This window comes from Calonectris borealis, chromosome 14 (genome assembly GCF_964195595.1).
Source record: "Calonectris borealis chromosome 14, bCalBor7.hap1.2, whole genome shotgun sequence".
Classification (NCBI taxonomy): Eukaryota; Metazoa; Chordata; class Aves; order Procellariiformes; family Procellariidae; genus Calonectris; species Calonectris borealis.
The window spans coordinates 21,611,437-21,638,794 of NC_134325.1; the positions used below are offsets into that span (position 1 = coordinate 21,611,437).

The 27,358-nt window shown below is 48.2% G+C and overlaps 2 protein-coding genes across 3 annotated transcripts; one reads left to right on the forward strand and one right to left on the reverse strand.

Annotated features, from left to right (window-relative positions):
- Window positions 1-14: 14 nt before the first annotated feature.
- Window positions 15-16,752, reverse strand: LOC142088391 (inner centromere protein-like). Of its 2 annotated transcripts, none has more exons than XM_075163701.1 (17): window positions 16,424-16,752; window positions 16,234-16,344; window positions 14,883-15,655; window positions 12,855-12,906; window positions 12,650-12,683; window positions 10,288-10,357; window positions 9,680-9,731; window positions 9,239-9,356; window positions 9,017-9,151; window positions 6,605-6,714; window positions 6,099-6,219; window positions 5,219-5,341; window positions 4,483-4,658; window positions 4,096-4,186; window positions 2,435-2,548; window positions 1,099-1,258; window positions 15-358 (listed from the first exon to the last, which is right to left on the reverse strand). In XM_075163701.1, the coding sequence occupies exons 1-17, from the start codon at window positions 16,567-16,569 to the stop codon at window positions 144-146; spliced, it is 2,601 nt and encodes an 866-aa protein (XP_075019802.1). In that variant the 5' UTR covers window positions 16,570-16,752; the 3' UTR covers window positions 15-143. The 2 variants fall into 2 exon arrangements, with proteins under 2 accessions (XP_075019802.1, XP_075019803.1); XM_075163702.1 differs by having other exon boundaries at window positions 4,483-4,655; window positions 16,424-16,751.
- Window positions 16,753-17,297: 545 nt separating this feature from the next.
- On the forward strand, window positions 17,298-27,352 carry LOC142088397 (inner centromere protein-like). Its single transcript, XM_075163725.1, has 10 exons — window positions 17,298-17,434; window positions 17,797-17,910; window positions 20,048-20,736; window positions 21,879-21,930; window positions 22,615-22,648; window positions 23,854-23,953; window positions 24,675-24,765; window positions 25,861-25,996; window positions 26,073-26,207; window positions 26,745-27,352. The coding sequence occupies exons 1-10, from the start codon at window positions 17,298-17,300 to the stop codon at window positions 26,880-26,882; spliced, it is 1,626 nt and encodes a 541-aa protein (XP_075019826.1). The 3' UTR covers window positions 26,883-27,352.
- The last annotated feature ends 6 nt before the right edge of the window (window positions 27,353-27,358 follow it).

The following is a 27,358-nucleotide window of genomic DNA, read 5'->3' on the forward strand; positions in this document are numbered from 1 at the left end:
AAAAGGCAAGAGGCTCAGTAAGAGCTGACATTTATTCAATGCTAAGACCTGAAGATTTACAGATACTGAACAGTAACCCTTTTCTCACCTAGAGAGACAGAAATGCATACCCACTGCTCCACAAGAAACAGCCCCTGCCCACCTCAGTACTTTTTCAGGCTGTATGGCAGACCTAGAACCGATTTGGCACCTGGAAACGGCGGGGAACTCCACACAGCAGAGCTTGTGCGCTTGAAGTAGCGCGGTTTGCTTTTGTAAAAGATGTCCTCCAGCTTGGGGCTTGCGATCACCCCAAAGATTGCGTCAATATTGGGAGGGTTGTAGTACTGGCGGATTACAGCTTGGCTAAGCTGATTCCCTGGAGAAACAAAAGGTTAAATTTTCGTTAATTTTTTTAATCGAAATTGCTGTGTAGGCTGTTTGTATGCAACGTGTCCCTGCTCTCCTCATCTCTAATCACACCGAGATCTCAAATGGGAGAAATCCTGCAGTATTTGATGTTTTAAAGCACCCTGTTTAAGCCTAAAGCTTCAGCATAGATCACTTGGAGGGCGAATATTGCGTGTGCTGCATTCTGTCCAGGAACTAGAATAAGTTTGCAAGAGGCAAGGTTTCTCAGCTTTTGTTCCTGCAGATACTATTAGTTTCCCTGCAACTTCTTAGCTCCGCTGGGGTAGACGGAATATGAAATTATGGAACTGACTGTTTCAGAACCAGAACAGCCGCCAGTCTGGAGCCTAGCCCGTGACATCTGGCATTACTTTGCTTTTCAAAGATAAATCGATGTCAAGCGGGCTCAAGGCCAGAGCACTAGTTCATAATTACTCCATTCACACTGGCAAAATGACACTAGCAGCTCTGTTAAGGCAGTTTAAGAGTATTGTTCCCCAATATTGTCCCATGAAGCTCCCCAAGTGATAGAGAAGCCCTTGACTCAGCACTCCAGCCACACTGCTAGAGGTTAGTACTTTTAACTGCCGTGTGCAGGTAGGAGGAACTGGGCAAAATCTTACACCAGGTCTTATTATCCGTTGGAGCAAAGCTGCAGTGGAGTTTTCTGGGGGCTCTCAGGACAGATTTCAACCTGCAAACACATACCAGTGGCCCAGGCAGGGACGGGCTTGCGAGGCTGGCTTTCGTCATCAGTAGAGTCATCACTGTTCAGATCCAGCCCATAGTTGTTTGGATTTATCGTGGGGGCCTTTGGCTCTTTCTGGGCCTGAGGAGTCATCTGGTATGAATTGCAAGCAGGTGAATTCTAGAAGACAAATATATTCCACAGGCGTTAGATGCAATAGCACGGCTACGCTTCCGAGTTGCAGCGAGATGCTTGTAGACCAGAATACCGCAACATTCCACCTCTTGCTTTACTGCATAATTGCAAAACCTGAAGTTTGGCAATTCTACAGTTTTGACCCAAGAACTTGACCCAAGTTCTAAAGTTTTGACCCAATTACAACTTTGCATTGCCTTCTCCTCTTTAATTAGGCTGCCCAATTGGCTATGTAGGGCATGAACAAGCCAGCGATACATGCATCTAATATAGATACAGCAGTTCCGTTCAATTCAAGCAAGGTTTAAATGGAGTTGTTACATCCTCACAGCTGGAGACAAGTAATGTGTTTTAAATACTCTGCAACCAAACTTCTGGGCTTGTTTAATAATATTAAACTGAATATTACCTTGTAGGTAATACAGGACAAACTGTACTGTAATTTTGATGGGACCAGCATGACTGAGGGAAATGCAAGTGATGAAGAAAAACTTAAAACTCCAAATTTCACCAGCCATGAAACATAAGTCAGTCCTTAACTAGAGGGACAGTTTTTCTTCCCCGTAAGAGGCTGCCTTCATGGCTTTGTGTCCATTAACATTAACTCATATTTCACTGGTTTTGCACTCAAAGACTAAAATATATAGCTTTGGAAGGAGATAAAGATCCGTATATTCGTCTTCAATGTTCAAGACATGTACCTCACCTCCAGGATCTTGTCAAGTTCCATCGGTAGTGAGGCCCAAATGCAACACTATTCCACAGACTCTGCTGCCATCCTGTGGCTGTTTCCAACTTTGAACTTAAAGAACACTATTTCAGCGTCGCTGCTGCCTGTGAGGTTCATCCAGTATTTAAAGAGCTTCAAAGGCAAGGCAACTTTAACAGCCACTGCCTTATCCTGACAACTAGAAAACGCTGACAAATACTTGCCACTTCCCTTCCCTCCTTTTCACGCCCCAAAAGTCAATTAAATACTCGAGGCCACCGGGAGTCAACCTCAGGTAACCAGGAAAAATGTTCACAGAATCCCTTCATTATTGAAAGGGAATAAAAAAAAGCAGAGGGTAAAACTGCCCATTGTAACAGCACGTCAGTGCTGGAATCAAAGTTCTCTGATGTCATCTCTTAAAGAAATTTCACCAGAGAGAGCAGAATTACCTCTTTGTTTTCTAGGTGCTGTGTTTGGGCTATATCTTTAGCCTTTTGTTCCTCTGGCAGTTTCTTCTGTTCTTGCTCCTGCCTCTTCATCTCTGCTAGCCTCTGCTCCTCCTGCTGGCAAGCCGACATCACAAATGAATTAATCTTACGAACTAAGCTACACGGCTAATCCAGGGATCCATTTTTTTGATATGCAAAAAAGATATCTAAGCATCTAATTGCAAGTCTTTGTTACCTGCGATGCTAAGGAGCACTTTGAACACAGTGCAGACAGTGAACAAATGCAATGCAACAGTTTGAGCTTTCCTCACGAAGTGGCACAAACAAACTGACCTTCCCCTTTAAGAGCATTAGTTGCCTTCCTCTGATAATGCAATGACCTCATGCTTTGAAAAACTTGCTACTGACTTTATCTTTAGGATATAAACATCAGAAACCAGCTGACCATCTGCAGATGGAAAAGTCTGTGCTACTGATCTTAGCCTCTTTTTAGACTAATAAACAGTCTTTTTAGAGGCCAAGTCACCCCATTGTACAGTAACCGTCCCAAACAGGTCAAAAGAATCTCACCCTGTGAATGCTTAGCTTTTCCTACTGGATCCAAAGGAAACCAAGAGGCTGCTAGCTCAAACAGTAGTCACCTAAAATCACGTGAAATAAACTCCACCCGGTCTTAACAGCAGGAGAAGTTGCACAGAGGTCTACCACCAGCTGCCTGTCAACTTCACGAAGCTAACTGACAGGGTGAGGAGCTTGGTGGGCACGCAGCGATCCCCACCAAGGAATTCAGCTCCCTGAAGGTAGCTGGACAACTGCTGTCAGCCTGCTAATACCACAGCTCTGCTAAGCGGAGTGACAATGATTTCAGGCAAACGTTGGACAATTTCCAACCAACTATTCCAATCTTCTGTTCTTTCTCACACATCATCTTGGAAGTGCAAGTTGTCCCAGATCTTATATAAACCAAAAAGCAACAGTCCAAATAGCAAAGGATTTCTACCAATTCCCAGCAATTACTGTGTGAAAATCCTTCAGAAGGGACACTCCAAAAGCTACCTGAACAACACCTGTGGGCTTTATCTCTGCTCTGGCAAAAAGGCATGCTGCGTGCTGCGTGTTAAGCAAAAACCTGAGCCTATCCAGCTGCAGTTGCTTTATTCAAGTAGCATGGACTGCCAAGGCATCAAAAGTTCCCTGTGCAACACCACAAGCAAAAACGCCTGCTTAGTTAAGCTATGCTGGCATGACCGTTGCAGAAAATAACCTGACAAAGTCTACAGTCTGTACTCGTGGTTCTGCTGAAGGTGGCCCAAATGTAAAATTGAGGTGTTGCTTCTGAAAGGTCTGGGATTAATTACTCTTTGATATCAAGAGAGGTGCAGATACACCTGGGCACAGAAAGGGGGAGAAGCTGAAAACCTCACTTCAATTCAACGTGCGCATTTTCTGTCCTTTCTTCTTGCACTGCTGCCATCTAAAAAGAGCAAGCATACCTTCTGAAACAGACAGAGAACAGCATCGTTGGTTGGCTCAAGTTCAGAAGTGCAACAACTCACTCATCGGGGTTCTTAATAGCTTCACAGCTCAGCTGCTCCTAACAGTGGCGCCTACTGAAGTCAGATCCATGTGGCTCTACCTGTCTACAAAAAGAGAGTACTTACTTCTTTCTTCTCCCTCTCCTTGTGGAGCTGTTCTTTAGCAGCCAACACTTCCTTCTGCAGGCGAGCAGCCTTCTCCTGCTGTTCACGTAGCCTGAGAACCAAAGCAACAGACCATTACTCTCAGAACTACACAGGGGTACCCTCCCATCGAGGGCCTGCTGCAAACCCCTCTTTTTCTCACAGCTTTTCAAGGCACTCCCCGCCATACTTCCTACATTACTGAGCCCAGGATTTCTTCTCGGCTGCTCGGTACCCATGATGGCCCAGAGTTGCGCTGACAGCACAAAGTAGCTCTTCGCTGCTTGGGCCTTCCACTAGTGCCCTCTGTTCCTGCTTCTTTGCCAAGTCCCAGCACAGAACTTAGTACATAAATGGATATTGTCTTACTTTTCTGCCTGCATCCTCTCCTGTTCCTTCTTCCTCTCCAGCGCTCTCTCTGCCGCCAGCTGTTTCTCTCTCTCCTGTTCTGCCTGTCTCTGCTCAGCAACCTTCCTGGCACGTTCCTGCTCCTCTTCCTTCCTCTTCTGCGTTAGCTCTTTGTGCCGACGTTCCTCCTCCTCCTGCTAAGCCCAACAAGGCAATTACTCACCTTACATTGTGCAGGAACAGGCTCCAGAATAATGAAGCAGGAACACGTTACTTGACCCAAGTCTCTAGCACCTATCACTACACAGCAGGGAAACAACCCAGGGCTAAAGTCCCAGGGCTTTCAAGGTAGGTGCATCATCTCTCCAGCTATTTCAGTGCTGGCCTTTCCCGGCCCGCAATGCGCCCCAAAGGGCCTAACGGCCACCATGCTCTGGATCTCCGAGAGACAGGTTTAACTGAGAGATTTTAATATTTGCCGATCCACAAATTAAGGTCTTCAGTAAGAATCTGTCCAGAACTGCAGAAGAAATGTGGGTCACAACCATCACTAACAGCTTACCGCGTATTGCAAGAGGAAGCAGGAAACACAACACTGCAGAGAGCTTTAAGGACAAAGCCTCTCTGCTACACTAATTTTCACCCAGTTGGTTCGTGTTAGTACTCCCGCTGGATTCCTTGCTTACAAAGACTGTGGCAGGTTGCGGCCATTCTAACTGCATGCCATTCTAATGATAGGATGGGCTCCAGCACAGACCTGCTGCAGTGCTTTTTGTTTTCTGGCTTCTTCTTCATGCCTGCGCCGGGCCTCTGCTTCTTCCATTTTCTTGGCAGCTGCTTTCTTTTTGATCTTCTCTTCTGCCAACCTTTCCTCCCGCACCTACGACACACACAGAGCTAGCTGAATACTTAAGACTCAGATGGGACAGTTCTCTGTGCATGTGAAATATCACAGCAGTAAGTCGCAAAGACGCAGAGCTCCCACCCTCTCACGGGGCAAAAGCTTCCTTTTTTGCCACCAGGAGCCAATGGGACCTGTGCTTCATTTTAAAAAGGTAATATTGCGGGAAATTACCTTCTTTTACATCTCCACGGGAAGAGCTGATCCTATTCTGGTATGTATACATCTAATACCACAAAAGCCATCAGAATATATTCTCAGAAGCATGAAATAAGAAAAGCAGATGGAGATAAAGCAGACAAATGACTGCTATGGTCACGTGCAAATTGCCTGAAAGTCTCGGATACAAGAAAGGGTCTGGAGGAAGTATGTTTATTTTCACCTCGTCATCTATTAGTCAGATGGGAGAACAACTTCAAGAGGATAAAGCCTCAGGGCCATTAGACTGGCTTTATCTACTTGAAGTTCTTCTCCCATCTGACTAACAAAGCCTTAATAAAGCCCATTTAGATCCGTAATGCTGGAAAATAAGGGTTTTCATCTGCCATTTGCTGTAACCAAGAGAAAGGCAGTCAATCAGAATCACCAAGCCTCTGGAAAGTTCTTTATGCAGCTGTACTCCATTTTCTCTAGATTTCAAGCAGCCTCAGTTCCTCTCTTTCTGGAAGGCACACTTGCGTGGCATCATCCACCTCAACAGATTATTTATTCTCCCTATAGGTATATTGGGCCTTACCTTCTCAGTCTTCTCATCAAACAGAGCTATCTTCTGCTCAATGCGCCTTTTCCTCTCTTCCTCTATTTGCTCTGCCCGTTCCCGAGCTTGCAGCACTTTGCGCAGGCGCTCCTCACGCTTCCTGTAGGACACAGGGCAACTTTATCATTCTAGTCCAGCTAGATGAGTTCCTTACAACTCAAATACAAGGCCAAGAGACAGCTCTGGGGCAGCATGAAATTCAGTGAACCAAATACACCGTTCATTCAAACATTAGCAATATTTTAAGCTCTATTTCAGACAAAGCACTTAAGACGAAAAGCTGAAGAAGCAGTCAGCTAGGATAGTTAACTATTTATTAGCATTCTAGATAGATACTCTGGGAACAAATACTGTCTTTGCGGTGTGAGAGCAAGCCGACAAGAATTCTTGCTGCGTGTATGGACTCTGCAAGATAAAAGACCTAGATAGAGGGACCTACAGGCGCAGAGAGAGCAGTCCAGACAAGGCAGAAAGCATATACTCACAGCTTTGCCTCTTCTAGTCGTCGTCTCTTTTCTTCCTCCAGTTTTTGTTTTCTCAGCTGCTCAGCTTCTTGCTTCTTCCTCAGAGTCTCTAGCTTCTGTCTCTCCTTTTCCTGAGGTGGATTGAAATGTGATTATACCCACCTCCCAGGGCTTCTTTCTACCTCAACTTGCTCTGGTCAAGTAAGGGCCCAGAGATAACACCAAGGAATGGTAACGACCCTGGAACAGAGCTCAGGTAGCCTGTGATGTGGTCATGGATGTCTGGGAACAGATGCGATGGAAAAAAAGGCAGTGGTGTTAATCTTAGAGACCAAGAGAGGAATCTGGGAAGTTGAAACAGAAGCATCAGCTCCTGAAGTCCAGGCAGCTTCCGCAGAGATTGCAGACAGACAGCACTGTGATTTTTGTTGGTAAAAAGAACAAAAAAAGCAGGGCTAATGCCTGGCAATGATACTAACTTCCTGCCGCGAGTGTAGGGGACAGGTGGTGCTCTAGGAAACACCTTGCTTGCTTCAACTCAGAGCTCCCACTGGCGGCTTTGCTTCCCACAAAGCTTTATCTCATGGTAAACCACCACCATTTAGACAGAGTGCTTACAGCTTGTTTCAAGCACACAGTCAGCCCCAGATGTGATCTAGAGAGAAATGCAGGGCATTTTTCTCATTTTTCTAAACAGTCCAGCTAACTCAGCCTAAGTGTACTGCCAATTAGAAGAGCACGGTCCAGCCATCACTACAGTCACAGCAAACAGATCAAGATAAACTAATTTAATGCCAGATTTGATACTGCAGATGCCTAACTATGACAGGCCTGGTCTTAGCACAAACCCATCGATAAGCACAGTGAAATATTCAAGTGATTACCTTATGCTGGGCTCCATGTTGTAAATGATTGGTGTTATTAGTATCCAAACTGGCTAATTTAAAACTAACAATGATATCTTGTTGCTCTGGTGCTATTTAGTTATGTTTAGCCCCCACCTGGAAAAAGTCCTGAGGGGAAGTTGCCCGCACTGGAATGAAACCTAAAATATAGCATTCAATGAACTGACAGCAACAAAGCATGCACTAAGACGACTCTTTTCTCATCATATTAGCTCCTTTGCCAATACAGACACCAACGTCAGCAGGAACACCAGCAAGACTGAAGCTTGAACCCTTCGCTACTTCCTAATGATAGGCTTCTCCTATCTGCTGGAGTACAGCAAGACTGTCTAAGCCGTACAACCGTGACAGCTTTAAGCAATACAGAGAAGTTCTGATGTTAGGTTGCCAGATATAAGCTAGATGCAGGAAAACCAGTTTCTGCAGTATACCCTCCCCTCCCTCCCCACTCTCCTGCCAGTGAAAACAAGCCCTAAAATCACCTTATTTTTCAGGCAAGTTGTTGGGTATTAGAAGTATGAGCAATCTATGCTCGGCATGCCAGCTTCTAGCATGTCCCTAGGTGCATCCATGAAGCTACACCCTCGTACTTGCCTGACGCTGTCAGAGCACTATTCTGGAATAGGAACTACAGCACACTGATTGAAACCTGCTTTTCCTTGAACACTGACTTCTCTTCCGAGTTAAATGCCAAATCTAAATGCAGATCAGGTGAGAGCGAGGGCTGCCCATCAGTGATGCAGGTAGTATTCCTACTGCAAGTCCAGCCCATGTAAGTAAATGATCATGATTTATGACCAAACTCTCCTGTGTAAGCAGAACACAGGGAAAACAAACTCCCTTTGGAAATCTAGAACCAGATCTTCTCAATCCCAGCCACCCAAACAACTACTCTGTTTGGGGTGCAGGAGCTTCCCCTGTGATGCTGTAAACTTCACTGTGGCATCGCATAGGTAGAGGCACCTGCCTGCAAACAGCAGCGTGCTGTTTGTCTTTGCTGGTTGCAGCAATTACACTACATTGATATTGATGCCTGTTGGATTTGGACACTGGCATACTTGTCTCACTGGCCCAGCAGTCTCCTATTTAGGACAGCCTCATGTTTCTTCCTGCTTCAAAGGTCTGAAAAACCTCAGAACACCAGAAGTTTGGATTTAAGAGGCATTTGCTCAGATCTCACTCATTAGAAAAGTCCTAGAAAGGAGACTTTGGATGTGCAGACTTCAGTTATATTTACACCTCAACTGCAGTATTCAAAATCCCCTTGACTTTCGTTTCCCAGTTTTCCTTCCCAACTGTTACTTGCTAATACCACAGGGCAATGCTACAGTAATAAAGCTTAGAGTCCAAAGTAGAGCTCTTTAGGAAGTTGACTAATCACAATTTTATTTAGTTTATATAAGTGTAAACAGACAGCTTAAAGTTACTACTTAGTCTAATATGGGTTGAAAAGTTTCTTTCGCATCTGTGCTTTAACTTAGACACTCATCAGACCATCATGTACTAGCTTACAACAGTCTCGTCTTACCTTGGGATCAGATTGGAGAGGAGTGTTGTACCTGATAAAAGGTTTTATTACTCCGTTTCTCCCCACAGAGCTTGGCGTCATGAGGAGCTGGTTCTTCTGCACAGCGTGCAAAAATGTTTTGAAAGGACGTACAACCTGTGAGAGGAATGCCAAAAACAATCCTCAGGAGTGTGAGTAAGAAACAAGTCTTGGTGAAGTACATCAGGGTTACAAGGATCTTACTTTGCTGGCTGGAAAGGTAGGGGATGGGGTCTTTCTTCTTGGAGGAGAAAGCCCTCCATCTTCTGCTTGCTGATTGTCATAGCGTTCATCCACAGCTCTTTTGTAACTTGGCTTTCTCCTGTGAGAAAAACGTAGTCCATCATACATGGCAAATCCTCCTGATGGTCTCAAAGTCAGGTTTAAAAAAAGGTCATAAAAAAATCCTAGCTTAAAAGATATTTCATTGTGTATACACAAGTAGATATCCAATAAAAAATTTCTAATGTGATAGAAGATACAAATCAAATCCTCTTTTCATAGAAGCAGAGAAAACTTACTGCAAAAGTTTCATAGTCACAAAACACCGAAGCCATTTAACAATGTTTCGGTGGTGAACCTGCTTTGAACCGGACTGCAGATCTTCAGAGGCACCTTCCAACAGGAATGATTCTACAAACATACCTGGCACTCTGGGGTGGTTCCGGGGTCTCCCCGTTCTTACTTAAGTTGTTTTCTGACAGAAAACACAGTTACACGGTTAGTTCTAGCAGAAGAAAAATCCCTTCCAACACAGCTTTGAAAGCAGACAACAGATCTAGCAGCTTACTAAATAGCAAGAAAAGCTGCCATGAAGTATGCACAGCAGGACCTTTCTTGCTTTCAGCAAGCAATCACACAGCACCGTTCAAACCTAGAAATACAAAATAAGGCAACACTGTCTGAAGTAACCTGTGGTATGCAGTTTGCACTAATGCAATGCTATTCTGTTCTGCACAGATACAGAGCAACTGCTCGCTTCAGAAATGGGGTTCAGCTAGGCCTGCCGTAACCTGGAGAACATGCATCCCTCCATCTTCATTTCCATGCGCTTCCCAGGATGGAAAATAACGCCAGCACGGAATTTCCTCACTGCTAACCTCTTGAAACAAATCCTCGCTTGTCAAAGATTAGACTAGTCTTTCAAACTGGGCTCTCAAATCAACTAGCCAATCTTTCAAACTTCCCAGTCAGCCTCCCAACAAAGTGAAGACTTTTTAAAAATTCTGCCACAAAAATCCTCTGGAAGCTACCGTTGTTGCTCGTCTCCTGCGGCTGTTCGTTTCTGCTGACAGTTCGAGAGCGAAGTGACATTCGTGGATTCTGTAGGAAAAGCAAATGGGTTTCAGCACAATTCTCACACAGAAACAGCCAATTACTGTTTCAAATCGTGATGTCATTCTGACACGGACACAGTCTGCAATATTACCAGAGAATGCAAAACCGCACCACTGTACTATTATAAAGTATTGGTGCCAGTATCCAGAGTGAAGTCCTAACCTCCAGCTGTGAAAAATACCTCGGGATACCATCTTGGTAAATTCCTTGATGTCATGTCATCACTAGAAGCATAGCCGTTAACAGAACACAAGTACCTGCAATGAGGGATTGACTGCTGAAACTGAATAAACTCATAAACTATTAAGGACAAAAGCATTTCAAGCTGGAAATCTGTTTATGCTTGCTGGACTGGCAAAGAGTCAGGCAGCGCTCATTTTACTTAGCAGCGATGAATGGAAAAACAAGGAGACAGCAAAGACAAACAGCTCATTTCCTTGATTTACCTGTTTCTATTATCAGTGTGGTATGCAATGCTATTTGCCGCCTTTGCACTTACACTGATACAAAATTCTGTTGTGATAATGCTTTTATATGCCTGTGAGAGAGCAGGCAATGGCTTTTGAAATCTGCACTCTGCTAGCAATACAAGCATTAACTCCACTCCCCAAACCCGCGTTGGCCGGCGTGTAGGCTGGCAGACACAAAGGAGTTGGGAAGGGAGGAAAAAAGAAGTACGGAAACTTTATCCGCCCCAAATACTTCCGTAGAGTCTTATCATAAGGCTAGGTATAGGAAGCATCTTGTAGCACAACAGAAGGACTTAGATCTAACTAATTCAAGATCAGGCCTGAAAAGAATCTGACCTTTAAGTAACAGCATGCATACAGGTACTGTCTTTATATGTTCCTACAGACAAATATATTTTCTGGTTTGAGAAGGTTGCTGAGTCACCGCATTTTCACGCTGCTTACAGCTCCCAAAGGAAGTCTCTGGCAGAAACCAAACCACGTTTTGCTTGCCGAAAAAACTGCTGATAGATAGATAGATAGGGTAAGGTAACCTGGTGACATAGGCTAAGAATGGGACAGGCTACAAGGTCCCACTGCCAACAGCAGTGGTATAGAAATAAAAGATGAGGATCAAGAATAGATCAAATACACTACATGGACTAGACTGTATTTATAAATTCATCAGGGTACAGAAACAAAAGATACGAGTCCTCTATTCACAGATCTGCAGAGCAGTCTGTTCGTTTTTCTCTTCTCCCCATTTTCCCTTTAAGCTTTTCTTCAATTGCAATTCAGGCAAGCTGGAAGTCCAGAGGCACTAGAAAAACTGAGTTTATTTCAACTTCTGCAGATCTACTGACAAGCACAGCCATAAAAGCATGCATAAGCCTGTCCTTGCTTACAGAAGCGCTTAAGGCCACACAGCTCCACTCCAATAATCCAGTCTTTGCTTATTGAAAATTATTCTGGACAAAACACTGACATAATCCTGGGATTTCTTCCTCAGGAGGGCAGCGAGAATTGTGGAGGGATATGTTTTGACCTGAATGATATTTACAAATTTCTGTGGTTGTCTTAAGACAAACTGACAAGCTTTGAATAATCTGCAGGACTACCAAAAAGGTCAAAAGAAGCTTTAAAAATACAGAAATAGTAATAGTGTACAAGCTCTGTCCAACTGAAAAAAACTTCCCTGAATTATAAGAACGTTATTTACCTCTATAGATTCAGGATTGAATTCTCATACAACTGATCTCTAGCAAGAGGCTAAGAAACAAGAGCCAGAAAGCAGGACTCGACTCTGAATGCCAGCGATACCAAGGTCGGTATTCAGCGCCGGTGTGCGTCAACCCATCATTTACGTTTAAATATATTTATGCAAAGTGACAGAGAGAATGCTATTTCCTAGTCAAAGCTAACCTTGGCTTTGAAAGCATCTGAGATTGTAACACCATACTGACAGAATACCTCTGCTTGCATCCAGAATAAGCCTTGGATCACATGCGCTCATTTTCCAAATAAAATGTACTGGGCTTTGTTTTGCTTTTGTTTTAAGCAAAATTGTGCTTAAAACAGACTTGGCGAACTCAGACTTTCTCTAGTCTGTGTATCGGAGCCAGGGAGGGTATGGATAGGCTCATGAACGTACGCGAGCTGTGTGCTCTACGCGTTCTTTATTCAAGCACTATGCAGCAGGTTGACTGAGTCCAACGATCTGTGGCCAGAGCTCCCTCCTTCCCCAACAACAAATGAGAGGTGTATTCAACACACGTTGCTCACAAGTCCATATGAACAGAAATGCTTTTAATCTCTGCTCAAATCTTACCAACTTGGAGGGGGTACAAGGTCCAGGAGGAGGCCTAGAGGAAGAAAAAACAAAAAAGAAAAAAGGCAGCCATGTTTAATAACATCAAGGAAACTGGAAGCCACTCGTTACCTGCAAGCTGTGCATTTTATACTAAGAATGTCACCGTAAAAAAATCCTCTAAGCAGGATATTAAGGATAAAGAAATATCTTAACGCGGTCTCACCCAGTTCTGAGAACTGTTTCTTCATCCTCTGGCACCTCTCCAGAGCTGGAGACTGCAGGAAAAGAAAAAAATGCTAGAGCTGTAACATCCAGGTGCAGGCCAAGACTCTTTGTAGGAGCGAAGTTCACTCAAGACTGCTGTAGAGGCATTTGCTCTGCCTCCTGGGTTACTGCCTGCGATTCAAACGCATGCTGCTACAAGTAACGGCAGCTGAATACACCTAAGTAGCACTAGAGAAAATGCTGCCTGCAATTTTAATATAAGAGAACAGATGTTTTCAATTATAGATGAGTTCAAAGTGATATTCAATGAACTTGCATTAAGAGTGACTAGGTTTGGGCTTAGACTCATATTGCAGGGCCATCTCCAGATATTAGCAGTAGTTAAAACCAGCATTATTTACAGTCGGAGTGCTGCTTCCTGCTAAGCATTCCAGCTGGCTCAACGGTAGCTCGCTTTTAAGTACCAGCACAGCCGGAAACTGCTGTTAATAATTAAGGCGGCAATGCAGCTTCAGCCTGAGTGGAACACACAAGGGCAGACTTCGCATAGTCAGGGTGTGTGAGCATGCAGTCTGCTCCCATACTTCCACTGCAGACGTTATCGAAGGAAGCACAAACACACGTGCCGTACACATATTCAGCGCAAGATCTGATGCATCAGAGACACAGCAGACACACTCTGCAGTCGATTAAGGTGCTTTGGGCTTTCAGGCATTAACAAGCTCAACTGGATCTGCCCAAAACATCTCAGTTCCTCTCCTTACACCCGGAAATATTGGCAAGGCAGAAGAACAATCACGTCAAGTAGTGCAGAGGGAAGAAATAAAGCCTCCCTTAAACCTCCCAGGTAATCCAGATCCGGACAATACAGACTGGTCATTTAAACTGGGTCAATAAAGCTACTTCAGTGCCTCTTCAAAATTACAGATGAGAAGACTTCCCTACAGTTTCATTTTTTACCGAGGGAGCCCCCAACACTGTGCTTAGAAGAACTCCACGCTACCCTGTACTGGGGACTGCAATGCTCTGGCTCTGCAAAAACATTCAATCAGAACAGTTAAATTGGTATGGAAAAAAACCGCTACAGTGCTTCTCCAGACACATCCTTCTACAGCAAAAACGGGGTAACTCTTCAAGAAAAGTCAATTTTATACAGCACAAATCCCACATAGCTAGAACACTGCAGATGAACACATTACAGTAACGTTACTTCAGCTGTATTATTAGTTCTCCCTTCAAAAAAAGAAATATGCCATGCAAAAGAACCAATCTCTCCTCAACATCAAATTGCGTGGAGGAGGTTCTCTTACATCACCTGCATTTCAGGAGCCATTTACTAGTCCACCACTTACGAGCCACTTCTTTCCCTCAGCTTGAAAAAAGAGGTTATATCCATCACTTTGTTCTCCTGCACTAAATCCAATGCTTGCGTTCCAATAGCACGGAAGAACATTTAGATCAGTTTGTCCTTCTAAGACCTGCCTCTATTGCAAACTGTAAAAGTCTGGAAGACTTTTAATAAATTTACAAAGGTCAGCCTCAAAATCCCCTTCTCAAAAAAGAAGCTCTAGAACTAGCAGCCAGATTCTGTTTAAAGAGCGGTGAATTTGTGGGAGCTACTTCATTTCCCAGAAAACAGGCAGGCCTTCGTGAGAGTCCATAACCCTCTTCAGCAGCCACCAGCAGCAGCAAAGCCCGTTCGCCAGCTGCCTCTAACTTTGCAAGCTGCCACCACAGAAACTCAGAAGACATTAAGGCTGTTCTCCCAGTTGATTCATAAGGCTGAACTCATAGGCCACGAACTAGCACAGTTACCTGGGTTTCTCTATTCACACAGGTCTCTAGAAAGCCGGTTAGAACATCCATGCTAAATTGCAGCTTCTCTAGCCTAGGAGGATCAGCTGCTGCACCCAAACTGAAGAACTAGCCCCATAACGTTCTTCTCCTTCAGCAGCGAAAAGCGGTAGATCAACAAAAAGAGCAGGAATGCTGCCAAGCAAACTCATCTCGTGACATTCAAACTTACCATCCATGCAACTGGAGGACACAGATGACTTGCGAGCTGCCTTCCTCTTGACCATCGTCCTGGTGATAGATTTCCGGATCATACTTTGCCTTTTGCTGGCTAGTGAGTATTTCTCTGCCAAAGAGGTTCTGCGAGTCATGGAAGTTTTACCCATCAGACTTCTGCGCACCGAGCGACGGCTCAGCCTAGAGCCTGTCGGAGTCTCTGGGCTATCCCTTACGCACTGGGAAGGCTCCTTATCAGACCCCTCTTGTACCTGAGCAGAGTCATCTACCTCCTCCAGCCCAGGCTCTTCACTTACAATGAAGGTAGTATTAGCTGCCTTGGCTGTCTCCAGCTTAGATACAGCCTCGCTTTCTCCTGCACCGTTTGCCTCGGGGGTACGAGGGACCATCAGCTCAGAGGCTGCAGGCACAGGCAGCAATTTGGCAACCCTGCTTTCCTTGGGAGAACCATCATCTGAGCTCAGGAGGATGGTCGTGGAGAACTTCTCTGCTGGTTTAGATGCACTCTTCTGGAGGTGTATCTCAGTGCTAACGACATCAGCTTCTACTAAGGGAACCTTCCCTTCTACTTGCTGGACAGGAGGGGTCTCAGGAAGGACCTCTGAGCTTTTAGCAGATGTTGCAGCCTGGGACCTTGTCACACGTTGAGGTGGAGAGACTTCTTTGGCCTCAGCCCTGATTAGTTCCAGGTTCTCTTTATTTCGGAGTCGTTGAGAATATCGCGTGGAGGGTACCAGTTTGAGGCTGCTATTCCTCCTTCTAGATAATCTGACAATAGAAACAGTGCGTTAGGCTGGAACTGGATTCAGCAATAGACCAAAGCCCTTCTATGCATAAACGAGAACGCGCAGAGAAACAAAGCTAAAACGTCTGGGACGAGCCCCTCTAAGAGCTCAGTGTACACAGAGCTGCAGAAAGGGGCTAACGCAGAAAGTAACTGACGTACGTAACCGCTTTAGCGTGGGAGAAAGAACGAGAGAAGGAAGAAACGCGGAGATACAAGATGGAACCGAGTGACAAAAAGCAGTGCTTTTCATGAGATCCGCGGTGTCACAACGTTTTTAGGCCACTAGGCTGAGAGCGCTCCGGAGCACGGCGCCTAACCGGACCTTTAACGTGAGGACGAAGGAGGGAACGCCGCGGGACTCGCCGTGGGGAGGAGACTACCTTCGTGCGGCCCTTTGCAGTGCATTTCTTCGGCTTCCCACGAGCTCCTGGCCCTCCCCAGCCTCCGAGGGAAGCCTACCTCACCTTCAGCCCACCCGTCCGCTCCCAGGCGGCACTCCCCGGCTTCCAGCTCCCCCGGCGTCCAGCCCCTCCTCACGGGAGGGCCCCGGCGGGCCTACCTCTTCCTGCCCAGCTCCTGGTTCTCCTGCAGGGCGGAAAGGCGCTTCCTCCGCTGCCGCTTCTTCTGCGACGGCGTCTTGGGCATCAGCTCCGGCTCGTCGCTGTGGTGGCTGCGAGGGGAAGGGGAGAGGCGGGACCTCAGCGCGGGCAGCGCCGGTAACGGCCCAGTGCGGGCAGGGGGGTCGGTACCTGCTGAACATCCTGGCCGCCTCCTCGCGGATCTCTTCCAGCCACACCAGGTCGGTGTCGTCCACCTGCCGCAGGAACTCCGCCAGCCGCCGCTTGCATACCGTCGGCAGCTGCGCCGGGCCCGCCGCCGCCGCCGCCGCCATCATCGCCGCCTCAGCCGCCCCTGCCCCAACCGCCCGCGCGCGCCCCCGGCCCAGCCGCTCCGCCCGCCGCCCGCCTGGAATTGAAACCTAGCGCCCGCCTTCCGCCCCAGCGGCGTCAGCGCCGCGCCAGCCTATCGCCGCCGGCCCGCCCACCAGCTCGCCCTCCCCATTGGCTGCGAGGCCACACGGGAGCGCTCAAAATCTGCTCCGCTCTGCTCGCCAGTCTCTGTGGCCGTGGGGGACTCGGGTTGGAAGGCGGGGCTTGAAGAGGCAGGCAAATAGGCTGCGGGGCTTTAACGGCGAGGGAGTGATGGACGTGGGCAATGGCCCATAACTGGGCCCATCAGTGGCCCAATAAAACGCCCCGCCTCGGGAGGCACGCGCTGTGATTGGCGGAGGCTGGGATAATCTTGAGGCGGGAGGGGGAAGCTGTGTTCGTGGAGGCGAGGCGAGGGCTCTGCCTGAGCGCCGTCCCGGTGGGGTGGTGGTGAAGCAGGTCTAGGCCGCGGGGGCCGGCCCTGCCTCAGGGGGAGGCAGGTGGAGGGGCCTGGGGATCCTGCGGGGCCTCAACCTTGGGCTTGTGCCTGCCCAGGGCGCGGCGCCGAGCCCCGGCCTGTCCTCACGCCCCGCCCTGGGGCAGGGAGCGGGCCTGGCGCCTCCCCCCGGTGGGGTGTCCCCGGGTGCCGGCGAGCCTTTGCCTCTCCCTCTCCCTCTGTGTTTCAGGCAGGGCCATGGCGGAGGCTGACGGTCCCACATGGCTGCTGGAGGTGTGCAGGCAGGGGCTGTCCCGGTTCCTCCATGACGCCGAGCACAAGCACCTGGCCTGGCTGCGGGAGGTGGAGGAGCAGGGCATGAGGATGCTGGATAGGTAGGGGCCGCCCTCAAGGGGACCTCCCTGTCCCTTAGGGAGCTGGCTGGTCTCAAACCGCTTCCAGCCCCTGTGAGCAGCAGGCCGTGAGTGCTCCCAGCTGCTGGGGGGCCCGCCCTGGTGCGAGGCCTGGTGGGTGTTGCGTTTCACAGCTGAGCGACTGTGATTTGATGTAGCTGGGCGTTCAGCACCTTGGCTGGGGCCTTGGTGCCAGGTGGCTGGTAGGTTTCACTCGCTTGTTTCTCACCCAGCACTCATCCTCCTCAGTGAGTGACCCCAATTTTGTGGATAGGTCCTGGGTAGTACTGTTTTAGGCAGCAGGGGGAAGCAATCTCTGTTTTCTGCATTTGTCTGCTCAACAGCAACTTTGGGGCTGAACCTGAATTAATGCCCAAAACGCCATCACAGAGGAGACGTTCCAAGAAAAGGCAGTCCTCCTGCCTGAAAGATGAAAATAAGGAGCTAAACAGGAGCAGGTAGGTGAGTCGGTTTGTTCTGGCTCTGCCACGTGGCCTTTAAGAGTGAAACAACAAAATCGTAACTGTTTCCATGTGCACAAGAACAGAAAATAGCCACTGTATTCCGCAAGTTAGCCAATACCTTTAAAAGGGCATGTCAAGATCAATCAACATTTTGATTCTTGTGAAAGTTTGGGATAGAGTTGGCTGGTTTCCTTCACTTTCATTTTTGTTTTTTCTATTTGTCTGCTTAGAAACAAAGAATAATAAATATTCTATTTTGTTGTCTGTTTGGTGTTGGTTTTTGTTTGATTTGATTTTGTTTCAGCACGATTTTTGACCTGAGGTTGCTACTGGTGTTCACTCCCTAAACCTTTGGGCTGGTGCCTGAGAGAACCCGAGACTGGAACTTGCTACCAGTGACGTGCAGAAACGGCATGTCCGCGGTCATCGTTTGAACTGGCAGGCAGAAAGGCTCAAAGGCATTAGCGGTGAAACTGAAGTGGAAATTCCACGCGATTTGCTTAGAACCAACTGTACTTGAGGCTTTTAAAACTAGTCCTAAGTAGACAACAGTTGCCTGCAAACAGATGCCAAGGCAGGCTGGTGCAGGGCATGATTTAATTGCATGTGTACTCAGGGATGGCTGTGATGCTAATTAACTTCCTTGATGCCACTGCTTCATGGTAGCTGACTGTGTATCTGCTCTCATCTTGTGGTCAGCAGCAAGGCGCTTAAGGTTACCTTCCCAGAGAAGCTGTGAGCTGAGGGTAGGCACGTTGACAGTTGCTGTAGTGTGACCCAAACCTTGTCACTGGGCATGCAGTAGTAAACTGTTCATGCGTTAAGGCACTTAAATTTTGATAACCATGGTGAAAAACCCACGAAAGTTGGACAGGAAGAGTTAGAACTAGAAGACTGTCAGAAAGCAGACATGGAGGATGGAGAGAACAGCAAGAATAGTAAGGAAGCGTGGGAAGTTCATGCGTGTGTGTGGTGAAGAAGGGCAGGAGAAGAAAAATGTTGCAGATCTAAACAGGGAGAGCTCTTAAGACATACTGTTAGTTTTCAGGTAGCAGCTGCATGGCTCCCCTGAAGAAGACAAGTCTTGCATGTATTTTTCCTCATTTAAACTTAATTTTGAGAAAGATCTGCTGATGCAACAAAATGCCTGGGCAGGCGGTCATTTGTCAGCAGGAAGTTCATGCTGCAGTTCAGCACGTTGTGCTCCATCCTGCGGGGTCAGACCATTGTTGTTTTCCTTGCTCTGTTTTTCTCAGTACGTATTTTAAAGCCCATTTCTTAGTGTATTGTTAGTTACACATTTCCCAATTAGTAGTCTTTTTTGCTAATCCTAGCAAAATGTCCCTCTTCTTGCTAGAGGTCAGAATCAGAAATTAAGAGAACGAGGCTGGAAGGAGGGCATCAGCTCGAGTACCGGCAGTAGGACAAGTCACTGCTTGGGTCCCTGCCTCCCCAGTGCTGGGGATGTGTTTTATTCTGAGCAGCCTGCCAGAGAGCAGCAGAGCCTTCTGTTTCTAGCTGGGATCTTGTAGATCTCTACAGGGGAGACTTCCACACAAAGTTGATCAGGGGAGACTGCGATATCTTCGATCCAAAATCCCTCCCTCTGTGGATGTCTGTACTTTGCTTGAGGCAAACAGAGTGGAGCTGGTTGTACCAGTATGACTTTACCGGTGTCAGCTCCTCCTGGGGCTGTGGGTTCCTATCTGCAAAGAGCCACGAGTGTCCTGGTACCTCAAGTGCTGCAGTTTGTGTCCATATGATACAGCCTTTATTTGTGAGTCATGCCAGGCTGATAGCTGGGATGGTTGCAGTGAGGGTATGTGCCCTGCATTCCTGCCTATGGTATAGGGTAGTAACGTCCAGCAAAAAAAAAATCTTGCAGGCAGCAGAGAGCAGTAAGCAGCAATTTCTAAATTGTTCCAGCTAAATCTGCCAGAGCGCATCTGCGAGCTCTCAAGCTTCAGCTCCTGCATTTCACCAGTGATAGGAGATGGGTTGTGAGGGGGGATGGTGGAGGGAAGAAACGTGCAGGTTCACGTCAAAACTTGTTGTCTGCTTTTTTTCTCTAAAAATCATTTGGGAGTGGGAGACTTCTTCATCGCTTCACTTGAAATTGTTTCTATTTAAGGTTGTCCAGAAGGAGAAGAAGCATCAAGCCAAGTTCCCAAAGGTGCCACAGCAAAGAGCAGCCCCAGAACCCCGGCTGTCAGGGGGAGGAGGTGTCTGTGCCCGACTGTGCAGTGAGGTCTCAGGCCAATGTTAAAACGGAGCTCCCAGCACTGACTGGGAAGTGGCTGGCAGAGGCACAACGTCCCGTGGCGAAGACGGATTGTCAGGACTGCCCTCGGGGTGCCGACAGCAGTGATGCAGCCTGTAAGGCTGTTAGCGGGGAGCAGTTGCCCAAGGGGGATGCAGCCACTGAGCTGCACGATGTGTCTTCTGTCACTGCGATCCCTGCTGGCCAGACAGCAAGGGAGGGGGAGGAGGCCCCCAAAAGAAGAGCAGGTACCTCCACGCCCAAGGCTGCTAGAAATGGTGATCCTGCCATGCTCCAAGGAGATCCATCTCTTCAAGGCCTTGAAAAGGTGCTTTTCCAGGACTCCGACAGCAAAATAACTACCACGAGGTCCAAAATGCACTGTTGCTCTGGACGCCGAAGCTTTGTGGGTGGCCCCCACAAGAGCCGTAGGGCCTCCTTGGCAGAGAAATGTTCGCTGGCCAGCAAAAGAGAGACCATGATGCGGAGGTCTATCAGCAGGACCATTTCAAAGAAGGCAGCAGCGCGAGAATCATCCTCTGCCTCCAGCAGAGTGAGCTGTAAGTTTCTTTCTGTGGCTGAGTGCATTCATTTGGCTAAATCTGCTTCTCGGCTTTGGTGTGGGGAGCAAGCAGCTGTGGATCTGCTCATCTGTATTAATCCTGTCTCTGGCTCCTCTTAGTCTCCTTGTCGATAGGCCTTGTGGCTTCCGCCTGTTTGGGGTGGAATCTTCAGGTCCTCATCTGCTGTCAGACCAAGTCTCAGGCCGTGCTTTGCTGCAGCAGGTCAAGGAAGCGTCTGCTGGGGCGTAGGCTCAGGGGTTGGAGGTTGGGTTACATAGGTTGTGGATGGGCAAAAAAACACGAGTGAAAGGGAGAGTGCGGTCTGGCTGGCTCTAGCCCCGTGTGAGGTTTGGCCGATCAGAAGAGACTATAGCATTCCCTGGGGAGGGGCTTTAATTTCAGTGTCTTCTGCCAACTCCAAAAAATCTACAGGAACCGAATGTCTCCACCCCCTGAAATTTGGCTCCAATTGGCAGAGGAACTTAAAAGCTTTTTGGGTGAAGATAGAGTGGATGGACTGAGAACCGAATAGCACAGCCGTCGGAGGAAACAAGATTCAGAAATCCAGGCTATTCCTGGTAGCACTAAACTCCTCGTATCCTCTGTTCCCACTGCGCCTGGGAAGGTTTTGCTATTTGGACTTTCTAAAATCATTGCTTCTGAAGTCAGACTGGCTTCTAATAAAGCACGGAGGCCTTTGGTATTTAGTTTTGTCAGCTTTGAGTCACACTGTATCTAGGCATTTGTTATAACACTTCCAGCTAAGTGGTGTTATGGGGGGAATTAAATCAGCCTAAATCCACCAAATCTCTGAAAAAAACCACGTAGGGAGGCAGTAGCTGAAGTCAATTGACTGGGAAATGCTATCTCTGACACAGGCAAGAGCATGTTTGTGCAGCTGGAGCAGTCTGCAGGCAGAGGAGCTGCGGCTTCAGTTCTCTGCCTTCCCAGCCTACACCAGTTTGTCAGTGACACTTGAGGGAGGTGGTAGTGCTGGTGTGGAAAGCTGAGATGAGCAATCGGCGTGCTCCCTGGGAGGAAAGCCTGCACAGAGACCTGAGCTGTACCACGCACACATTGCTGCTGTTGGGGAGCCTCAGAATGAAATCCCCAAGCTAGCTGATGTTTTTCTCCTCCAGGTCAAAGCTCCTTGGAGGTTTTTGTGGAAGAAGATGTGACCAGCAGCATGAGGTGAGGCTACCGTGTAAAGCAGGCAGAAGAAACCACAGAAAACCCTGCAAGGAAGCTATATGGGTTGCTTTTGTATTACAGACGTAGGTCTGGTTTTGTAACGGACTCTTTAGGTGCTGTTGTCACCTGGGTCTGGTTGATATTTCAAAGTTTGCTGTTCAGGCACAGCCCTTCCTTTTCAGAAGTCTGTTCGGAGCATGGTGAGGTTAAGCACTGCATCAATGTGGGGTCTAGTCTATGCCATGAGGCCTGAGAGGCTGCCAGCAGTTTCCCTGCCTGCGTTGGCGGGCATCATGTGAATTATGTCCTGGGATTCCTGGCTGTAACCAGCCTCTGGGTGCCTGGTGGTGCTGGAGGTCAGTCAGCTGTGGTCTGACCTGAAAGGTGGGCAGGTGAGACTCAGCCTAAGGCTCACGGAGCTTCCTTTTTACCTGCTACATGGAAGTTCTGCAGAAGGGGAAAAAGCTCATCGGTGTGTTGTTCAGTAATGCAATGAACAGCCCATCAGAAGAATTTACAGCTCCACCTCTGTGTGGCCTGGCTGAAACAGGCTTGTGCCTCTGGGTGTACTTAGATTTATCTGCGCTTTCCTTGGGGTTCCATATGCTGGCTCCATCATACTTTCATCACCTGTAACTTGCTCTTCAGAGAGTTGAAATAATTAAAATAACTCTTCTTTTACAGACTTGGACTGGAACTGAATCCCCCAAGTGAAAAGGTAAGTTCCAAGGAACAACCCGCAAACTATCTGTCTGGACATCTTCTTGCCTGAGTGGATACCTTTTGCTGAGCATACCACGGGAAGCCCGGAATGTGGCCAAGGGATCATTCTGTCTCATCCCTTCAAGCTCGGTGACGGCGCTGCCGAGTTGCACAGTGCTGCCCTTCTAGTGCTTAGGCAGCTAGTTAAGCCAGTTGGCTCTCTGGCTCCTGGTGGCTGGCGACATTTTGGGCCTTGGTAAGGCCTCTTCAAGATGGAGTTCTTGGAGGCGCTTGGCCAGGTTCCCAGGAGTCAGCGAGCTTTTGCCTGTCATACCTGGGCACGGTAATTGGCTGTGTGTATTCTTAGCCTGTCTCTGTTGCGTGGCTGGTTTAAGCTACAAAAATCAGGAGGGCAGTTCAAGTTAATGTGCTTTACTTGGCCGCCGAGGCTACGTACGCCACAAGCTAGCGTAAGCCTGCAGTGCTAGCAGCACAAAGAAACCCATCCCCTCCTCTGAGCTGGCAAAAACATCTTGTGGTGTTGTGCTGCGAACCAGCCGCGGTGAAAACCAGCCCAGCAGAGAGAGGGGTGGGCTCTGCCTCAGAACAGCTCCCTGGTGCTGTTGGGAAGCATCAGCGGCAGCAGGAATGGGCAGGTGGCCCTGCTCCGGATCGTGGTGGTGGTAGCTGGTGGTAGCTTAGCAGGTAGGGGAAAGCATGGCCTGTGTGCAGGCAGCCTCATGACACTCGAGGATGCTGTGCTGCAGCGACTGTTTTGCTTGTCCTCCTCTGAATATACCATAATGGTACTTAAAGTGCCTAATGATCTTGTAACCTGAGACACTTTACAGGGACCTGTCTTTCAGGACTGGAATATCTGTAGTTTGAAAATTGGTGTCTCCAAGGTGTGTAGAAGCTGCCCGTCATTCCTGAGGCACTTTGACTTTGGAGTCCAGGGTCGGTAAAGCTCCCGCTATGGTTGAGAAGTGCTGGGCGACTGTCCTTCCTGCAGAGGCTGGTGTTTCATGAGCAGACCCCCTGTTACTGAAATGAGCCAGTCAGCATCCGCGCAGCAGAGCTCTACTTGAGAGAGAAGCAGACCCTAGCCTAGCAGCTGGATTGCAGTTGGAAGTGACTGGCTTTTTCAGGGCAGGAGGTCCATGGTAGCCTTGTTCTTTGGAGCAACTGTGCTAAGAGAATGCTTGTTTCCTTTTCCTGCAGACTCCTGAAGATGTCCTCATTCCAAGCGAAAGTACACAAGCTGCCAGCCCTCCTGCACAGCACTTATCTCCTTCTGAGCAGCAGGCAGGGAACAATGAAGGTAACTTCGAGTTGGTCTTGCTTTTCTTGCGTGAAGTCCCAAAGACACACAGACCAGGGAGTCAACATGAGGGTTTGTGGAAAATCTGGGACTTGTGTTGAAACAAAACCACCTCTGGCCAGTCAAGGTAATTCTTCAGGTAAACTTTTGATCTCCTGAAGAGGTGAGACATGCAATTAGATAAGCAAGGACATCATGTAAATGTGTCCAAGCCTTGAGACAAATGCTGTCCTGTCCAACTTCAATCTGCATAATGAGTAAGTGGGGACACTTTGAAAGGAGATTGCTCGTAGACCTGGAATCTTCCACATAGTGAAATGTTCTGTTAAAGCGCCTTGACATCCCATTACGTGAGGATTTACAGGTCCCGTTTATTTACTGTGCCTCGAAGCGAGGAGAGGGAGAGATTCAGGCTTTTTGTTTATCCCCTTTGAGAACTGTAGGATCTGATAAGCAGCTGTAGCTGGAGCAGGGGGAAGAGTGGCTGGAGGCCTTTTGGTGAGACAGGTTGTGCCTGTTCAGAGGGTCTGTACGGGATGTGTACTACAGTGTGCTTCACAAGAGTACATATACAACACTGATATTCCAGGTAGCCATGCAGGCTTCTGGTTTCTCTGTTTGGTTACGCGCCACGGGGCTCTGAGCACACAAGAGCTGGAGACGAGAATCGGAGCCCTGTAGGATGCCTTGCACGTGGTGCTAACTACAGGTTTCTTCACAGGAAGCTGTGTGAATCCAAACAGTGAACCCCAGAATGAGAACCAGGAACAACCCCGCTGTGCCAAATCCCAGGAGAATCCCTCACGCATCTGGTATGAGACATTTGCCAGGAGGAGGAATGAGCCAGTGGTCTGGAAGGACTTGGGCCTGGCCTTTTAAGAAATTTGTTTAAAAAGCTGTGGGTGGGTGTTTCGCAACCTTCCCCCCACCCATCTCCCTTCCAATGTAGTTTTGAAATCTTCTTTGGCCACATCTTGTCTCCTGGGAGTTCCTTGTGACTTCTTGAGCCTTGTTTGGCTCTGGCTTGGGAAGCAGACACATGAGTTCATGCACAAACCAGCAAAGGTGACTAAGATAGCACAATTAACTCACAGCTTAGATGTCACTGAGTGGTTCATAAAGGGGTGGTCCGGCAGTAGTTTCAGAAGGCAACGCGAGTAGGTGACTGACCTGTTTATTTTTATCTTGTGCAAGTGTCTGGAATACCTGACTTGTTTCCTCACTGCTTGTATTACTGGAGTTTCACGTGAGATTTCAGCTGCTTTCAGCTTTGCCCTCAGTCTCCTGTCCTGGTTTTGCTGGGGTGAATTTGCTGTGGGTAGTGGATGGGAAGGGGAGTAACAGCAACCTCTGTTCTCGCGTGGATGCTTAGCACCGTGTGGTGGATCAGGATCTGCCTTCCTCCGGGCTGCTGCTGGTTTGGGCCCCAGTGAAGCAGTCCCCCCCTGTTTTTCCCTGGAATTAGGGGGTGCAAGTGAAGTCATTTCTGACACAGGTAAATCTGAGTGTCCAAAGTATTTATAAAGCACGTGAAACCCTGCCAGTGAGGCGGGCTAGGCTGGCTAGTTGCAAGCACACGGGGTTATGTCTGTCTTGTGCTGTTAATACCAGATAGAGCAAAGACTTCTTGCTCGCTGGGACTGAGAGTGGAGAATGAGAGTGAGCGTGATGTTGTACATTACTGCTCTGGACCTTGGGTGTTCCCCTACCGAGTTGTCGCGTGCCTTTCTTGTCCTCATCCATGACTGGATGGTGCGCCTGCCACGGGGCCGACTGAGTTTGCAGGAGTCCCACGTCCTCTGGTGGCAGTGAGCAGGCAGAGGGAAATGTGTAAGAACAAGTCAATGCTTCTGACAAGATTGGGGAATATGATGGTCACCTAATGTGCCTCTTCCTAATGCCATTAGGACAAGAAGCTGTAAAGCAGCAGTGGGTGTTATACGGAATGGGCAGCAGCCAGGGGGTCATATCCTTTCCCCTTTGGGTGACAAGCACAAGAATTCGGCAAACCAGACTCCACCTTCTTCCTCTCCAGCTAGCAAGGTCAGTGGGTGCCATGGCCCTTCTTTGCCTGCCTTTCCCTGGCAGGTACTAACTTCCCTCCATCTTCTCCTCTTAGGTGGTTAGACCATTGAAAAACTTCCTGCAGGCTGTGCAGCGGAACCAGCTACTCGCGAGCCCGGGGCCCGCAGGACGGGGGGGTGTCATAAAGAACTTCATCAAACACAATACTCCCACCCGACCTAATCTTAAGGTGTGTCAGAGTCCCACCTTCCCTTGCAGGGCTGGAGGAGGGGATCAAGTTTGGGGGAGTGGCAGGAGGGACTGTTTGCTTAGAAAAGTATAAACATATTCCTAGTTCTATCTACTACCATGGATCAGTGCAGGTCCTTGTAGCAAACTGGCCTCACAATTCCACTTCAGCCTCCCCAGGGGAGGGAAACTGGCTGGTGTTGCCTTGCATAGTCTGTCCACACACAGAGTTATTGGCCAGAGATCTTTAGTATCAATCCTCAACCTTCCTCAGATGCAGAGAAATCTCAGTTGCTCTACCTGTAGTCAGCAGAAACATTTTATATTCTGGGACTGCTGAACCATAGGAAAGTGGGAAGCTTTTCTCTTTGCAGTGGGAATCTGCCCTTGTGTCTTGCATAATTGGCTGCTGCAGGGCTGCAAGGCACGGGCAGTGTGGGGTAAGGAATTGCAGCTAAGAACGGGGTTGGTGTGCTGTGAAGGGGGGGTTCTAGTGTTACTTCCAAACCCTTAATCATTTTTTTTCTCTTCTCTACAGGGAGACTTTGTTGTAAGTAATGACACCCTTAACTGGGGGGGCTGGAAGATTATAACGGCTGTGCTTCTTGCCTCACGGGCACTGACAGCTCTTTCCCCTCACACTGGCATCCATGCAGCTCTCTGTCCAAATAAGTAAACTGGCCACACTGGTGGTGGGGTGGCAGGATCTCTTTGCAGGTGTGTTCTGCTGGGGCTGGGAACTGCTAAGAAGCCTTTTGGCCCCTCAGCAAGACTACTCGCACTGTGCCCCTTCTCCCCCATTCTCCCAGCTGCTGGTGTTGGCAACGCTGTCCCAGGCAAGGAGCATTTGCTACAAGTGGTCACCTACAGCAGGAGTGTGCTGTTCCTTGCCTAAACATAGTCTCTACAGCTGAAGGACTGATGTTTCCCTCCTATACCTGTGACTCTTCTGCTCTTAGGAGTTGAATAAGCACTGTTGCCAAACCTGCGTTGTTTCTTCCCTTCTAGTCACTTCCCATCCCGGTGTGTGGGTGAATATGACTCTGACAGTGTCGTCTTTGTTTAGCAGGCTGCCTAGCCTCTGGCTGCCTGTGCACAAGCAGCCCGAGGGTAGAAACAGGCCCCAGCAATTGGTACAGTCTGAACGCATCT

What these genes read in the sequence shown, in the direction of transcription:
- LOC142088391 (XM_075163701.1), bottom strand. Translation starts at nt 16,569, where the DNA reads ATGATGGCGGCGGCGGCGGCGGCGGGCCCGGCGCAGCTGCCGACGGTA. An exon ending in GCGGCCAGGATGTTCAGCAG is followed by an intron (nt 16,345 to 16,423) that starts GTACCGACCCCC and finishes TTCCCCTCGCAG; the next exon opens with CCACCACAGCGACGAGCCGG. An exon ending in CTACCTTTCCAGCCAGCAAA is followed by an intron (nt 9,152 to 9,238) that starts GTAAGATCCTTG and finishes TTCCTCTCACAG; the next exon opens with GTTGTACGTCCTTTCAAAAC.
- LOC142088397 (XM_075163725.1), top strand. Translation starts at nt 17,298, where the DNA reads ATGGCGGAGGCTGACGGTCCCACATGGCTGCTGGAGGTGTGCAGGCAG. An exon ending in GGCATGAGGATGCTGGATAG is followed by an intron (nt 17,435 to 17,796) that starts GTAGGGGCCGCC and finishes TCTGCTCAACAG; the next exon opens with CAACTTTGGGGCTGAACCTG. An exon ending in CTTCCTCTCCAGCTAGCAAG is followed by an intron (nt 25,997 to 26,072) that starts GTCAGTGGGTGC and finishes TTCTCCTCTTAG; the next exon opens with GTGGTTAGACCATTGAAAAA.